This window comes from Schistocerca gregaria, chromosome 1 (assembly GCF_023897955.1).
Source record: "Schistocerca gregaria isolate iqSchGreg1 chromosome 1, iqSchGreg1.2, whole genome shotgun sequence".
Classification (NCBI taxonomy): Eukaryota; Metazoa; Arthropoda; class Insecta; order Orthoptera; family Acrididae; genus Schistocerca; species Schistocerca gregaria.
In genome coordinates, this window is record NC_064920.1 from 198,567,967 (window position 1) to 198,585,984 (window position 18,018).

General features: G+C 40.8%; 1 protein-coding gene across 1 annotated transcript in view; it reads left to right on the forward strand.

Annotated features, from left to right (window-relative positions):
- Nucleotides 1–18,018, forward strand: part of LOC126336676 (intersectin-1) — a 300,485-nt gene that overhangs the window by 251,602 nt on the left and 30,865 nt on the right. Inside the window, exons 31-32 of the mRNA XM_050000627.1 lie at nucleotides 2,589–2,744; nucleotides 2,826–2,963. Coding sequence (XP_049856584.1) covers nucleotides 2,589–2,744; nucleotides 2,826–2,963 — 294 coding nt within the window. The remainder of the gene's footprint in view (nucleotides 1–2,588; nucleotides 2,745–2,825; nucleotides 2,964–18,018) is intronic.

An 18,018-nucleotide genomic window follows, 5' to 3' on the forward strand; every position in this document is an offset into this window, starting at 1 on the left:
AGGCTGCTAGGAGATGGGATAGGCATATGACACGGTAGAGACTTCCCTGCAGCATGCAAGAGGATTCATTTGTGGCACACAGGGAAGAGGAAGAGTGTGTTGAGAGAAAGGATATTTAACATAGAGGAAGAGGTACACTGTGGAGAGGAAAATGTGAGTGTAAATTAATAGGGTTAGGTGAGAGGCACGCAAACGGTGTGGAGGTGGATGTGGGACATGGGGTATTAGAGTTTGATGCTAGGAATATTGTAGATTTGAAAGATGTGTTGCAATGACAGTCCTATCAATGTAAGTTAAAGACAATGGTACTGTGTGGACAATCTGTATGGCACAGGTTGTGAAGCATCCAAGTCAAGCATGTTGTGCTTAGCAGTATATTCTGCTGCTGGGTGGTCAACTCTGCTCTTGGCCACAGTTTGGCTGTGGTCATTCATACAGGTAAACAGCTGTTTGACAGTCATGCCCATATAGAAGGCAGTACGGAAGTTTCAGTTGAGTTAGCATGTGATAATGATTGCATTAATAGATGGGCCTACTTCTAATAAGCTAGGATATGCCTGTGACAGGACATACTGGATGGATGCATAGGGCATTTTCATGATGGGAAAGAGATGAAACAAAAACCACAGGAGGCATTACATTGCTTAACTTTTAATGACTTTCAATATCATTTCCATCAATGAGTAAAATTATGAGGCAAGTACATTATGTCTGACATGCTGTTTTGAATATGGTACAATTTTACAAATTTTCTGCAAAATATAAACTGAATAAATCTCATTAATTTCCATGTCAACTTCAAATCAATGGTTCTATAGTTAATAAGAAGCTCAATGAACTTTTGTAAAGTTTTGGTGTTAATGGGAAAATTACATCACCGAATACTTTTAATACTGTTGCTGAAAGATCCTTGACTTATGAAATGTTTTATTCTTCAACTTTCTGTATAACTATTCCGTCATTCTCTATCAAATAATATTTTATTTTGAAGACACTTCATGTTGATCACACCACTTTTGGAAATAAGTGGTTATTACCTTCCCACTTTGTCAATTGACTGACTGATTGGAAATTTTCATTATTTATACTTAATTGGGCTGGGTCTATACAGGTATTCATGAAGGAATAAAATTTGGTACTATATATTAGGTTAGTGCATAAGTTCGTAACTTTTTTCCATAAGTTTAATAAACGCAACAGATACTCATAATAGATACTTTAGTCATCAATAATATATTCTCCTTTAGTACTTACAACAGTCCACCAATACATAGGTAACGTCTCAATTCCATGATTATAAAAATTATATGGTGTTTAAGTGAAGAACATGTCAAGCCATGTTCGGAGTGCATTTTCATGTGGAAAGAAAGTTCATTGAAGGTTGTTTGATAGAGAGCAGAAAAGGTGAAAATCTGAGAGGGCAAGATCAAGTGAATAAGGTGGGTATGGAATGACTTCCCACTTCACGAAGTCTTCCTGGTCATTGTTCTTGGATTGTGTGAGCAAGACGTCTCAGCTGTTGACAAGGAATGTCAGCAGTTATGGTTAAAAAAAATGGTTCAAATGGCTCCAAGCACTATGGGACTTAACATCTGAGGTCATCAGTCCCCTAGACTTAGAACTACTTAAACCTAACTAACCCAAGGACCTCACACACATCCAGAGGCGGGATTTGAACCTGCGAACATAGCAGCAGCACAGTTCCAGACTGAAGTGCCTAGAACCTCTCGGCCACAGCAGCTAGCAGGTATGGTTACATCTCGGCAAATTGTATGAGGAGTTGCTACATTGTTTGAGCTCAACCATTCCTTTATTTTTCTTATGTTAGCATTAGGGCATCAGTTCTCATCACCATTAATGATACAGCATAGGAATGGTCAGTGTTTTTAACAAGTCAAGTGATGAGCAAAGAGGGATACACGTATAACCACTAGCTGATTTTTGTGATTTTGGTTTAGAGCATGTGGTACCCATACACCCGATTTTTGAACCTTCCCCATTGCACAAAAATGTTGCATGATGGTGGAACAATCACAGTTGATCACATTTTCCAGTTCCCATGTACACTGACATGGATCATTGTGGATTAATGTGTTTAAACAATCTTTATCAAATCACAAACACCTTCCTGATCAAGAATCATTAATGTCAAACTGTTCCTTCTTAAAACAAGAAAACTGTTTTCTTTCCATGATTTATCCAATGGTGTTGTCCCCATACATGACTGCTGCTGTGACTATTCTGTTGAACTAATATAGATGAATATGTTGGAAATTATCAGATTTCACCATTTGTCACTCCCTTTTTTGGTGTCCACAGCTCCACTTACTGTCTCCAAATGACAAAATAACAATATGTAAACTCAAATACCAATAGTGAATGAACTACAAATAAAAAAATAGTTGATAAATAAACCATAGCAACTGGAATACCACAATGCAAAACAAAAGCACTATGAACTTATGCACCAATCTATTATAACCACACTCGATGAACTACTCAAATTTTTCTTAACTATATATTGTTTGTACCTATTTTGCCTTACATTGTTTGTACAGAATTAGTCCATTCATGTCTTTTGTTTTCAGGTAAATGAAGGTGTGAGAGAAAAAGAGAACTCAGAACGATTAGAATGGCTTCAGGAGCATATCCATTGTGATGGCTTGGAGGAGCAGTTAATTTTTAATTCTCTTACAAATTCTCTAGGACCCAGAAAATTCCTTCATCATGGCATTCTGCATAAAGTATGTGGAAGGAAACATGAAGATACTTTTTTCTTTTATGAATGCTTACAAAGAAACTAAAATATTTCTTTATTTTATCAGGCTAAAAGTGGGAAAGAACTGGTTGCATTCTTGATGAATGATTTTCTGCTCTTAGCCCAGCCACAAAAATCTCTTGGTAGTACTCACTCATTCTCATTTGAAAGGCATGCTGGTATCTCATTTAAAATCTATAAAAAGGTAAGTGTTGAAACTCATATGTAATTATTATTTAGCTATAGTTCCATAGAAGATCATGTTTGTAGCTCTGAAGCATATCAAATAGACTAGTTATATTACTTATACAAACATTTATTTCTTGACTGAATATGGTGGTACATGGGTACTAAATTTCTCTCTTATTCGAGGAGAGCTGATGTCAAATTCTGTTATAACCTTTAATCACCAATAATTGCATGGTATTCAAACACTCTCACTTAGAAACAATAGTTGTTTACATGATAACAACTCAGTATCTCCTATTCGACTGCCGTGCCGTGACATGCGGCCGGCGCCGTTTGTAGCTAGGTGGTGCTCCCGTGCTCAGCCGAGTTGCGGAGCGCCTCTATCACCGTTTCCGTGTACTGTCGTGGCGGCACTGTTAAATGTCATAACACTGTCACATCACTTTTCTGCCCTTGAAAAAAAAAAAACACTCACTTCCTTGGAGACATGGACTGTACGGAGACATCCATGGCCTCTTGTGAGGTCCCGAGAAGATTCCGCGGAGAGACACGAGAGTATGGTCGAAAATGTCCAGGACGGAAGCTCGTGCGTGGAACAGGCCTCCTGGATGAGATGATGGGTGAAAACTCCGGAGCAGCATCCATAGGTGTCGTGGACCTGGGGGTGTGCTCCAGCGAGATGGGTCCCGGAAAAGGCGGTGTCACGACTGGGGCCGGTTCCAGCATACTCGGAAGCGGTAGCGACGTCGGCTGCATCAACACGTACGGTAGATCGGCAGCAGTGACAGGACTGGCTTCTCGGGGTGGTTGAGGCGAAGGAAAAGGCGGTGGCACCGGTGTGGCCACCACTCGTGGGCGCATCTGGTCATAATGGCATACAACCATGCCGTCGTCCATATGTATTTCACAAAGCCGGTGCCCACGAAGAGCCTTGTCCACCCCTGGAATCCATTTAGGGCGAGATCCATACCCTCGTGCCCACACGTCGGCGCCCACCGAGTATTTTCCCGCTGTCGCGCCTTTGACAACACAGCTTAAGCCTGCCGCTATCGTTTAACGGCCACAGCCGGAGCAAGGCGCAGGTGGAGGGGTGGGGGGGGGGGGGGGGGAGGCGGGGGACATTCCGCACCGCATTGTTTGGCCATCTCATGGCCATTTGTAGGCGAATTTTTTTACAGTTGGTGGACAGTGAGACAGACCCCGAGATGCCATTCTCTATCTCTGTCCAATAGCATTACTTGTCACGTGTGGGACGTTACTGGGCAGTCTGCGTCATCAGCGCTGCTCAGCGGGTTACAGCCTGCCGACTGAGAGTGGTCATTCGCCACCTCATACGCGAATATTGTGTTGTTGCAGTAGGATCGCACTAGGGGACACAGCACAAGGCCTGACAGGGTGAAGCAGGTGCAGCAGAGTGCGCGGTTGGCAGCCATGCAAGAGATCAGCAGGGCTGCGATCACCCAGAGGCGTGAAGCGATAAGAACTCAGAAATTGCAGCAGAGCGTCATCTGTGGAAAAATCACTAAGGAATTTTTTCATCTGGCTTTTGAAAGTGCGGACAAGGCGCTCGACCTCCCCATTCGATTGCGGATGGAAGGGCGGTGCTGAAACGCTTGTCCAGTACAAAAATCACGGAAGGCCTGTGACGAGAACTGAGGGCCATTGTCCATAACGATCGTGGATGGAAGACCTTCTAGCACAAAGATTTTGGACAAAGCCAGCGTCGTCGCCGCAGTGGTGGGCGACGGACATCGAACAACAAACAGAAGCTTCGAGAAGGCGTCAATCAACAGTAGCCAATAAGTATCGAGGAAGGGGCCAGCAAAGTCAGCGTGCACCCGTTCCCAAGGCTGCACCAGATCAGGCCACGGAGAGGGCATTGTGCAAGGTGCAGCCAGTTGTTAAGCACACTGACCACATGCAGCAACCATGTGGGCGATGTCTGAATCAATACCGGGCCAATAAACATGCCTGCGGGCCAGGGACTTAGTCCGAGAAATACCCCAATGGCCTTCATGCAACAGTTTGAGAACATCTTTGCAAAGAGAGGCTGGCACCACGACCCGTGGAGGTGCGCCATCCGTGGCCAGAAGAACACCACCATCATGAACAGACAGACGAAGGCACAAGGCATGGTAGTTGCGAAGGGGATCCGATGCCCAGCTCTTGGTCCTGTCTGGCCAACCCCGTTGAACAAAACTGATCACCTGACGCAGGACCGGGTCCCGTGCAGTAGCCAACGCGACCTGCGTACCTGTAAGTGGAAAACCCTCGACCGCACGACATTCGTCCTCATCAATGTGGAAACAGAGTAGTTCATCACGATTGAAAACTGGGTCGGGGCCCATCGGCAATCGCGTCAATGTGTCAGCATTGGCGTGCTGGACCATGGGGCGATAGTGAATCTCATAGTGAAAATGAGACAAGCATCAAACTGGCCAATGACAGGAATTTTCTGTTTATTATAAGTCCTCAGATTTTGCATACCTGGAGACAAGGGAGGGGAGCCCAACTCCAAATACGTGCGAGAATTAATGAGAGTTACTGCAGAGCCAGTGTCCACTTGCATGTGAATGTCTCTATCCAGAACGCGAACAGTAACAAACAACTTATTTGTTTGAGAAAGCACACAGTTAACATCCATGTCTGATGCCTCGTCCTCGTTGACAGGAACTTTAGGGGACTGACACACAGAAGCAATGTGGCCTTTTTTCCTACATGAATTACACGTGGCCCAACGTTTTGGACACGCGGCCGTGTCATGCTGTACAAAACAATGTGGACAAGAAGGAAGTGCTGAATGAACCTGCTTCTTTGGTTGCTGTTTTCGCTGCGAGCGTTGCGGCCCAACACGACGTTGTTTACGCGAGTGAACCGCCGCCACATCTTCATTGTCCTGTGAAACAGGCAAATTGTTCCTGTCGAAAGTTGACTGTACAGTGCCTACATCACACCACGCGTCTATTTGCACACCAGCAGCGTGAGACACTTCAAAGGATTGAGCGGTGCTTAGACCTTCTGACAACGACGGGTTTGGCAGTTGTAGGGCATGTAGCCGAACTTCTTTATCAGGAGCAAGCCGTAGAATAGCATCCCTAAACATTGAATCAGCATAAGATTCATGATGAGTGTCCGTGACAAACTGACATTTCCTACTCAGACCATGTAGTTCCGCCGCCCAAGCTCGGTAAGATTGATGGGGCTGTTTACAAACCGGTAGAACGCTATGTGGGCGCCAACGACGTGGGTGTTTTTTCGGTAATAGTTAGACAATAAGTCACACATTTCTTGGAAGGACAGAGAGGCAGGTTCCCACAGATGGGCTAACTGAGATAGCAGCTGATAGATCCATGGGGAAATCCAAGATAGAAATAACGACTTACACATAGGAGTGTCGACAACACCGAAAGCCAAGAAGTGTTGCCACAAATGCTTCTCATAATCCTGACGTCTTCAGCGGCCTCGTCGTAAGGAGGGAATGGAGGCGGAGAAGAGGAAGACAGACGATGAGGAAGCGACGTTGACAACGCCTGAATCGCAGCCGTCAGCTGTGTTTGTTGAGCCGTCAGCTGTGTTTGTTGTGCCTGAATAGCAGCCGTCAGCTGTGTTTGTTGTTCGATGAGTGCTTGCATAAGCTGTTCCATGTCTGCCCCGTCACGAACACACAAATCCACAATGCAGTGAAAATATCCAACCTTGTCGCCAAAAAGTGTTATAACCTTTAATCACCAATAATTGTGTGGATATTCAAACACTCTCACTTAGAAACAATAGTTGGTTACATCTTAACAACTCAGTATCTCTTATTCGACTGACATGCCGTGACATGCGGCCGGCGCCGTTTGTAGCTAGGTGGCGCTCCCGCGCTCAGCCGAGTTGCAGAGCGCCTCTATTGCCATTTGCGCGTACTGTCGTGGCGGCACTGTTAAATGTCGTGGCACTGTCACAACAAATCCCATTGTGGTCACTTTGTTTCAAGTTTTGTAACATTTTCTTTAAGGCATTGTAGGTGAAACTCAGCAACATTTCTGTGAAGACATGTTCCATCTCTAACGAACTCATTAACAAGAAGATAATTAACCACAATAAAGTTTTGGTATCATATATATTCTTAGAACCATCAGGGAAACACAATTACTGATAGTTAAAGTATCTTTTCATAAAATGATTGTTTATTTTTTCAGTGTTTACTAATTCAGGGAGTTCACATTGTATTTGATAGCCTCATTTGTTTTATATCTGCTCTTCAGGAAAGGGAAGCGGTGTTAGGCTTATAAATATTATAATCAATTATCTTTCTTGCATGAAATAAGCCATTTACTTAGTCCTATGCTTACTATATTATTTGCTTAGTTCTTCATTGTTATGTAGTGTAGTTCTGTCAGATTGGTATGACATCCACAGATATTGTCAGTAGTGGCTAATGTCAGAGATTTATGACAATTGGAGCACAATGTATGTGGTATCATCTTAAAAATCCTGGTCTCAAAATGAATTGCACTTAAATTATGCTGGGTGGACTTCAGAGTTGGATCAATATAGCTCTGTATGATGCTAGCACATTCTGCACCAGACAAACTCCTTAGTTTCCCTCCTTCTGCACCAAGTAAATATTCTAGAGCCACTTCACTTGTACAGGCAATGGCAGATACATATGGTGGGCATGTGGGGTGCAAACCCCCCCCCCCCTCCCCCTTGTGGGGCCACCCACATTGCCACCCTCGCTGCCCCCACTAGTCAGTCTGCAAGCAATTTGTTTGTTTCTTTCATCAGTTGACTCAACTGAATCGAGTTATCGAGTAATTGAGTAGTTGTACTTTCCTATGTAGCATGTCTGTCCACATCATCATATTTTATACATTTCTGTCTGGCACATAGATGGCTAACACGTACCTACGAGAAAAGTAGCGGCCATTCTAGTGATCTCAGTACGTTATTCTGTCTGGCCGAGAAAAGTCACTAATATTCTACTGTTTTCTTGTACATAGCACCTTCAATATGTAGTGTTATAAATGCAGACTATTCACTGAATAGGAAGCTAGTTTACATTCAGAAGCAGAAATATTAAGACTGAAGAATGAATAAGTAAACAGTTATAGATTTAGCAAGTGCAAGTGGAAGATTAGAGAAGAGTGAGAGTGATCAATTGATTGTGAAGTATTAATTGTAACCTTTTTATATCGAAAGATGGCATTGTCTTGTCTATGTGTATTATCAGTTTAAATAAAACTTTCCTAAACTTTGCATGTGATTTGATTATTTTTTATTATGGTAAAAGTAAAGGTAGCTCAAGACATCTTTAGTGCCCCCTCCTTGAGGTTTTTCCATATCCACCACTGTGTATAGGGTGTTCAAAATGCAATACAATCTTATAGGAAAATGTCTAATTACAAAAGTTGTTTAAAGTGACTGCCATTACATGACTCACATAATTGATTATGAGATTGCATGTTTTGAAACACATGTTGTAATGATAGTTGAATTATTGGAGCAACACATTGTTCAATTACTTTTTGTAATTTGGAAAAGCATGAGGGTGAGCTCTGTAAAAAGCATACTTAACATACCTTCGCAAGAAAGAATCAGGCTGGTATAAATCAAAAAACCAAGGAGGCCTGAACACCCCCAAAATTACTTGTCCATGAAAATACTGATCCGAGCAAGTCACACTGTTGTTGGTTGCATGAGCTGTATCATAGTCCTTCTGAAAGCATGCACACTTTAGTTTGTCTTAAAGTGTAATGCTTACAATGTGTCACACCATCTATATTTAGCACTGACTGTCCACTGTGCCATGAACAAATCTGATGAAAATTCACCTACATGACATTGCACACCACTTACTCATTTGTTGCATGTGCTGAAGGCACTTGTACAGTTCATGTGGATTTTCCGTAGCCCTGTATGAATTCTATGCATCCACATACCCATCTCATTGGAACCTTGCCTCATCCAACAAAAAACACTCAAGAGTTCTTCCCCGTCTCATGCTACATCTGACATCAACCACTGACTTTCAAACTTGCATGCTTTTCATTCTCTTCCGGAAAAAGCTTGACAACAGCACAAACTCTGTATAGGTTCATCTTATACCAAGCGGTGGGTGGATGGGAGCATTCAGTTTTCTTTATGTAATTAAGTTAGCGTGCCAAGCACACAACAATGGGGCTAGGTATACTTTGATGATATTGTCATGTGACAAGTTTCACTATTATTGCATTATAACACCCTTCATAATAGCCATGACTTATGTATGAAGTGGGCAACTACACTGGTGCTGAAGATTAGCATTATATTTTTCATATTGTCCTGAAGGTGTAATAACTTCAAGTTGAACAAATATATTTCAAGAAAGATGCAATACATGAAAGTCACAGATCAAGTAAACAGAGTAAGACGTGTGTACGCTTTAACAGTCAAATCATAGCTGAGTCCAAGTCTAGCAGCCGCTGGCTGGCTGTCCACTTAGGTGGCACTGCTGCTGCATGGCTGGCAAACAGCGCCGCACGTAGAGGATGTGCATAACTGTGCGGCAGCACTTTGAAAGATCGGCGAGTCACTACAGAAGGTTCACACAAAGAAAAGGATTGACGCCAGATGAAATTTAGTGTCTTCTTCTAGAACAATCTGACAAAGAGAATTATGCTGATTTCTTTGATAGTGGTGATGCAGCAGAAATAATAGAGGCTGCAGATTATTCCAATGAATCTGAACAATCATGCAATGATGGGAATGAAGTGAATGAATTACCAAATGATGAGTGCCACTGGATAAATAATCTGTTGTAGTGCCAGGTAAAACAGAGCATAAGAACATAATCTAAGTCTTACCTGGCTCGAAATGCAATGCTACAGGAACTAAAACTGAAATTGAAAGTTTCTCAAATGTTTTGATCCCAGGATAATTGACTGTGTTGTTGCGAACACCGATAGATATATAGATAACAAGATTCGTCTGTGTTTTACGCAAGGGACAGAGACTGCAGAAATACTTCTGCTTCTGAAACAATGGCTCTCTTAGGAGCACTGTTTCTCATTGCTGTCCAAAAAGGAGAGTGTGCAAACGTATTAGAGCTGTGGGCATCAAATGGCACAGGAAAGATTATTATCAGGGCAGGGCAGCATTTACCTAAAAGCGCTTTCTGTTCTTGCTCTGGTCACTGAGGTTTGACGATTCTTCAATGACAAAAAGAGTGATTTGCAATTGACAAAATTGCTGCCATTCTTGATCTCCTCTGCATTTTTTAACAACTGCAGAAAAAACTACAGCCCAGGGGAGCTCACAGCCATGGAAAAACACTTGTTCATTTTTGTGGACTTTGTAGTTTTGTGCAGTACATGCCCAATGAGCCTGCCAAGACTGGTTTGAAGTTGTGCACATTATGCAATAGCAAGACATTTTACACCAGTAGTTTTGAAGTGTACTGCAGCAGACAGAATCCTGGACTATATCTTGCATCTAAATAGCCTATGGATATTGTGAAGAGATTAGTTGAACCAATCAAGGGCACTTACGGGAATGTAACTACAGGCAAGTATTGTAGTAGTTGTCCTATAGTACATTATCTGCTAGAAAATAGGGACACTGAAACAGCTCAAGAAGGAAATTCCTCCAGAATTTTTGCCAAACAATTCGTGAGGAACTGGAAACTGTCTTTTCAGAGTTCAGGATGATTTGTGTCTTGTTTCATGCTGAACGAAAAGAAACAAGGTTGTGCTTTTTCTGCTGTCAGTGGTGAGACTGATAAAACAGAAATTTCTAAAGGAAAGTCTGTTGTAAAGCCGGACTACAATGCAACCAAAGGTGATATAGATATTGTTGATTACATGTGAACATCCTACTCCACACAGAGGACAATAAGAAGTTAGCCCTTGACATTGTTTTGCTAGTATCTGGATATTGCTGGAATTAATTCTCAAGCACTGTTCTTCAAAGACAATCAGATGAAAGATTTGAAAGAAGAACGTACCTCACAAACCTGGCCTTGGCTGTAATGGAGAGTCAGTTGAAAAAAAGGGGCTTAACTTGTTATTTTACCGAGGGACATAAGGATTTCTGTCACCCTATCGATCAGCCCCCATAAGTAACAAAGGGGTGTTAGAAGGTGCTATCTATGTGGTGGTAAAAAACAAAACTACTGTGACTTGCAAAAATTGAAAAGATTTGTTTGCAAGCAACACAGCTACAACATTGTGACAGAGCTTCTCCAGAGGAACAAAGTGTGTGATTCGTGATGTGTGCTCATGACTTTTTTTTTTTAACTGGATATCTGGTTCTTTGTTATGACAAACAGTATTTTCATTTCTCTTCACTACATATTTTTGTAAAATGTGCTTTAATAAAGGCCTGTAATAGCACTGAAATCTTCATCTATAATTATCTTACTTGTAGCTCAAAACTACTATTATAAATTCCACCAGAAAACTAAAAAAATTGTCATTTAAATGGTATGTGATGTTCGGCAGCACTGAGTGCCGCATGTGCCCACTGGCGTAATTATCTACAGCACTTGTCACAGGGTTAAACATTCAAACAAGTCTGCAATACTGTGTAGGCAGTACCAACAGGAAGACCAGGTAGCTAAATAGATATCGCACAGACTCTGTAGTAATTAGTGAGTTTACAGCTTGGTTATTGATCAGCTTGCTTGGTGTTAGCAGCTTCAGTCAACTACTTTTTGTTGTAGCAATAACGTTTTCTGTCTTCTAGAACTCTTTGTTGAACAACCTGTTGGTGGTGACTTCTGCAGTGCATTCTTACCTTACTTTTGAAGGGAATTCTAAGTCATGGCATAATTGGCTCATCTATACATTAAGTACCAATGGACACTTTCTGCCATAATGAGTAATTTATTTCTTCTTCAGTTAAACAAGGATAACACTAGTACCAAAAAGAACATCATCAAATTGTACTCCAGGTAATTCTGGCAGAGATGATACAGATGGCAAGCAGGTTATATGAGATCTACGATCCAACTGCAGAAGACTTGACCAACACAGGGAATTATGGGGGCCCATTGGGAGTGTAAATTGACACAGCTGGCTAGCCAAGTCAAGGGAGCTCAACATGTCGTCAAAACTGATGACTCGGATGATGGAGGCACAGTTTGTTGTTGTGACACACTGTGTTGGGCAATGCTGTGTGTACATTATAAGAGTTGCCTCTGTCATGGTAAAATATGATTCAGAGCACTGATGATAAATCTATGTATATATACTTTGCAAATCATTGTGGATCATTTGTTGGAGGTTAATTTCCATTGAACGACATATCATGACTGTTCCAATTCCATTTATGTATAGAACAGGGCAGATGACTTCTTAAATGCTTCTGTGTGTACTTACCAAGTGAGGTGGTGCAGTGTTAAGCACACTGGACTCGCTTTTGTTGGGACAATGTTTCAAATCTCCATCCAGCCATCCAGATTTAGATTTTCATGATTTCCCTAAATCACTCCAGCAAATGCCAGGATAGCTCCTTTGAAAAATGGCATGACTGATTTCCTCCCCTATCCTTTTGTAATCCGAGCTTCTGCTCAGTCTCTAATGACCTCAATGTTGATGGGATTTTAAACTCTAATCTGCCTCCCCCCCTCCCCCCCCCCCTCTCTCTCTCTCATGTATTTGAAATAGTGTAATTCTATCTTCAATGCCCCTGTTAAAATGATACATGCATGGTGGTTGTGGTATATTTTTAGATTCCTCACTTGGCACTGGTTCTTGGTCTTCAAGATCCCTGCGGGAATAACATGTAAGAGGTTGTAATATATTCCTAGATTTGTCAATTGATGCTGGTTCTTGAACTTTGTAAATATGCCATCAAGGGACGACTGGCAAGTAGTCTTAAAGTGTCTGGCAGTTCAGGTTTTTCAACATTTTTGTCAGACTCTCCCATAGGTCAAACCAATATATAACCATTCATTCTGAAATCCTTTTTCCATGTTTAGTCTCCCCTGTTAGTCCTGTTTGGTGTGGATATTACATACTTGAGCAATATTCTAAGAAGTATCACATGAGTATTCTACATCTACATCCATACTCCACAAGACACTGTGAAGTGAATAGCAGAGGGTACTTCCCGTTGTACGAGTTATTGGGACTTCTTCCTGTTCCTTTCATGTATAGAGAGCATAAATGCCTCTGTGCACACAGTAATTAGCAATACATAGATGGCTGTAGCATATTCATGGAGCCTCAGTTAAAGCTAGGTCTTGAAAATTTGTAAGCAGGCTTTCTCATGATAATTTGCATCTCTCTTCCAGCATCGACCAGTCAACTTTCTTCAGCAACTCCATGACACTTTCCCATTGTTCAAACAAACCTGTGACTATTTATCCTGCCCTTCAGTGTACATATTCTTTATTCTTATTTATCCTCTTTGGTACAAGTCCAACACATGTGAGCAGTACCCTAGGATGGGTCACATGAGTATGTTATAAGCATTTTCTTTATAGGCTGATTGACTTCACTACTATTCACCCATGAACCAAAGTCTGTCATCAACTTACCATTTCATATTCCTACAAATTGTTACACTTATGTAGTTATACGAGTTGATGAATTCCAACTGTAACTCATTGATATTTTATTCACAAGATACTACTTTTTTTTCTTTCAATTTGTGAAGTGCAAAATTTTACATTTCTTAACATTTAAAGCCAGCCACCAATCTTTATCATCACTTTTAAATCTTACATTTTCAAACAGTACTCATTATAACTAAAAAAATTGTCTGCTCAATGTTCAGCATTATTATTAATATTGCCTACAAGGTCATTAGTATATAACATAGATAGAGTCCCAACACACTCCTCCAGAGCACACCCGAAGTTAATTCTACATTTGTTTATGACTTTACATTCAAGATAAGTTTCTCTACCAAGTAGTCACGAATTTTACTTAATACGCCACATGACCATACTTTTAATAACAAGTTATTCTGAGTCAATGCTTTTTAGAAGTCAAGAAATGTGGCACATACCTGTGTGCCTTGATACTTGCCTTTCAGGATGTCTTGTAAGAATAGTGCAAGTTTGGTTTGTCAGGACTGATGTGTTTGGAATCACTACTATCTGGCATGGAAGAGAACATTATGTTTGAGCTTAGAATATATTCTAACAGTATACAACAAAGGAATGTCAAGGAAATTGCTTGATAATTTTATGCTACCTTTCTTGTAGGCAGATGATCTGTGCTTCTTTCCAACTACTGGGTAACAATTTTTTGTGCAAGGGATCTAAAGTATATTACAGCGAAAAGAGGGGCTAACTTAGCTGCATATTCGATGCAGAGTCTGATAGAGATGTCATCAAACCATAGGGCTTTGTACAGTTTTAGTGATTTCAGCTGTTTCTCAACACCACTGATACTAATATCTATATCACTCATTGTTGCAGTGGTGAGAGAATTAAATTGGGCAACAACTCTTGATTTTCATGTCTAAAGGAACATTTGAAAATGGAGTTAAGCATTCTGCTTTAATTTCCTGTCTTGTCCACAAATATCAAGATGCAATGGCATAGTGAAAAGTAATGCTGCTGATTTTTTTTTTTTTTTTTTTTTGAAAACTCTCCAAGCTTTTTAAATAAAACAAACTTCATTAAAATTCTTCATCTTCATTCTCCATGTCTACATATTTATTTCTCAACGAAGTCACTCTGATGACAAACATATCTCCCAATGAGAGACCAGTTTGTTGATACCATCATTGTAGAATATTTTACTGTGTTGACCTTGCCACAACCTCATTTGTGCTTGCACCACTTCACCACTACCACAATGAAGTCCTGGAAGGTGCTCTTTAAGTTTTGGAAGCAGATAAAAATCGGACGAGGGCAAGTCAGGACTTTCTGGAGGATGATCAAAGGCAGTGAACCCAAGGTGTTAGATTGTTGCAGGTCTTGCAGTGGTCATGTATGCTCTGACATTGTCATGCTGAAGGAGAGAGTGCTCCATGTGTGTACAAACTCTTCAGATTCAGAAGTCAATTACAGCACACTGTTTTTTGCACACCAGCTTAGTTATGTTACACACTGTCATATTACACACACAATTCAGAGCCCTCCACTAGCAAAGGGCTGCAATTATGGAAACATTAAGAATAAACATGTAGAATGTTAATAGTATTTGTTATATTTAAAAACATTTAAGAGTTTCCACATAACAAATTTGGAGAAATTACTTTCCAGTAAGCCCTTATACTTAGGTTGGTTGGTTTCCCCCCCCCCCCCCTCCCCCCCCCCCCCCCCCCATCAGTCTTCTGACTGGTTGGATGCAGCCTGCCGTGAATTCCTCTCCTGTGCTAACCTCTTCATCTCAGAGTAGCACTTGCAACCTATGTCCTCAGTTGTTTGTTGGATGTATTCAAATCTCTGTCTTCCTCTACAGTTTTTGCCCTCTGCAACTCCCTCTAGTAGCATGGAAGTCATTCCCTCGTGTCTTAACAGATGTCCTATCATCCTGTCCCTTCTCCTTATCAGTGTTTTCCACATATTCCTTTCCTCTCTGATTCTGTGCGGAACCTCCTCATTCTGTATCTTATTAGTCCACTTAATTTTCAACATTCATCTGTAGCCCCACATCTCAAATGCTTTGATTCTTTTCTGTTCCGGTTTTCCCACAGTCCATACTTCTGTACCATACAATGCTGTATTCCAGACATACATTCTCAGACATTTCTTCCTCAAATTAAGGCCGATATTTGATATTAGCAGACTTCTCTTGGCCAGGAATGCCCTTTTTGCCATTACTAGTCTGCATTTGATGTCCTCCTTGTTTGTCCGTCATTGGTTATTTTACTGCCTAGGTACCAGAATTCCTTAACTTCATATACCTTGTGACCATTAATCCTGATGTTAAGTTTCCTGCTGTTCTCTTTTCTACTACTTATCATTACCTTCATCTTTCTTCAATTTACTCTCAGTCCATACTCTGTATTCATTAGATTGTTCATTCCATTCAGTAGATCATGTAATTCTTCTCCAGTTTCACTCAGGATAGCAGTATCATCAGTGAATCATAGCATCGATATCCTTTCACCTAGAATTTTAATTCTACTCCTGAACCTTTCTTTTATTTCAGTTATTGCTTCCTCGATGTACAGGTTGAACAGTAGGGGCGAAAGGCTACACTCTTGTCTCACAATCTTTCTAATATGCGCACTTCGTTCTTGATTGTCCACTGTTATTATTCCCTCTTCGCTGTTATACATATTGTATATGACCCATCTTTCCCTATAGCTTACCCCTAATTTTCTCATAATTTTGAACATCTTACACCATTTTACAGTGTCGAACACTTTTTCCAGGTTGACAAATCCAATGAACGTGTCTTGATTTATTAACGCAACGTTAGAATTCCCTCTCTCATGCCTTTACCTTTCCCAAAGCCAAACTGATCATCATCTAGTGCATCCTCAATTTTCTTTTCCATTCTTCTGTATATTATTCTTGTAAGCAACTTGGATGCATGAGCTGTTACCCTGATTATGCAGTAATTCTTGCACTTGTCAGCTCTTGCTGTCTTTGGAATTGTGTGGATAATGCTTTTCCGAAAGTCAGGTGGTATGTTGCCAGACAAATACATTCTACACACTAATGTGAAAAGTCGTTTTGTTGCCACTTCCTCCAATGATTTCAGAAATTCTGATGGAATGTTCTCTATCCCTTCTGTCTTATTTGATCGTAAGTCCTCCAAGGGTCTTCTAAATTCTGATTCTAATACTCGATCCCCTATCTCTTCTAAATTGACTCCTGTTTCTTCTTCTATCACACAGACAAATATCTCCCCTCATAGAGGCTTTCAATGTATTCTCTCTACCTATCTGCTTTCTCCTCTGCATTTAACAGTGGAATTCCCATTGCACTCTTAAAGTTATCACCCTTGCTTTTATAGTCTCCGAATGTTGTTTTGACTTTCTTGTATGCTGAGTCTGTTCTTCCAAAAATAATTTCTTTTTCAATGTCTTCACATTTTTCCTGCAGCCATTTCATCTTAGCTTCCCTGCACCTCCTATTTATTTCATTCCTCAGCGACTTGTATTTCTGTATTCCTGATTTTCCTGGAACATGTTTGTACTTCCTCCTTTCATCAATCAACTGAAGTATTTCTTCTGTTACCTATGGTTTCTTCACAGTGACCTCCTTTGTACCTATGTTTTCCTTCCCAACTTCTGTGATATCCATTTTTAGAGACATCCATTCCTCTTCAACTGTACTGCCTATTGAGCTATTCCTTATTGGTGTATCTATAGCCTTCAATAGTGTCTCGTCATTCCTTAGTACTTCTGTTTCCCACTTCTTTGCTTATTGATTCTTTTCAACTAATGTCTTAAATTTCAGCCTACTCTTCATCATTACTATATTGTGATCTGAGTTTATGACTACTCCTGGGTATGCCTTACAACCCAGTACCTGATTTCAGAATCTTTCTCTGACCATGATGTAATCTAACTGAAATCTTCCCATATTACCTAGCCTTTTCCAAGTATACCTCCTCCTCTTGTGGTTCTTGAATAGAGTATTCACTATTACTAGCTGAAACTTGTTACAGAACTCAATTAGTCTTTCTCTTCTCTTATTCCTTGCCCCCAAGCCCATATTCTCCTGTAGGCTTTCCTTCTAGTCCTTCCTCTACATTCCAGTCTTCCATGATTAATAGATTTTCATGTCCCTTTACATACTGTATTACCCTTTCATTATCCTCATACACTTTCTCTATCTCTTCATCTTCAGCTTGCGATGTTGGCATGTATACCTGAAATATCGTTGTCAGTGTTGGTTTGCTGTCAATTCTGATAAGAACAAACCACAGTAACACAATCTCTGCCCTATCTTCCTATTCATAATGAATTGTACTCCCATTATACCGTTTTCTGCTGCGTTGATATTACCCTATACTTATCTGACCAAAAATCCTTGTCTTCTTTCCACGTCACTTCTCTGATCCCTACTATATCTAGATCGAGCCTTTGCATTTCTCTTTTCAGATTTTCTAGTTTCCCTACCACATTCAAGCTTCTGACAGTCCACGCCCTGACTCATAGAACGTTATCCTTCAGTTGATTATTCAATC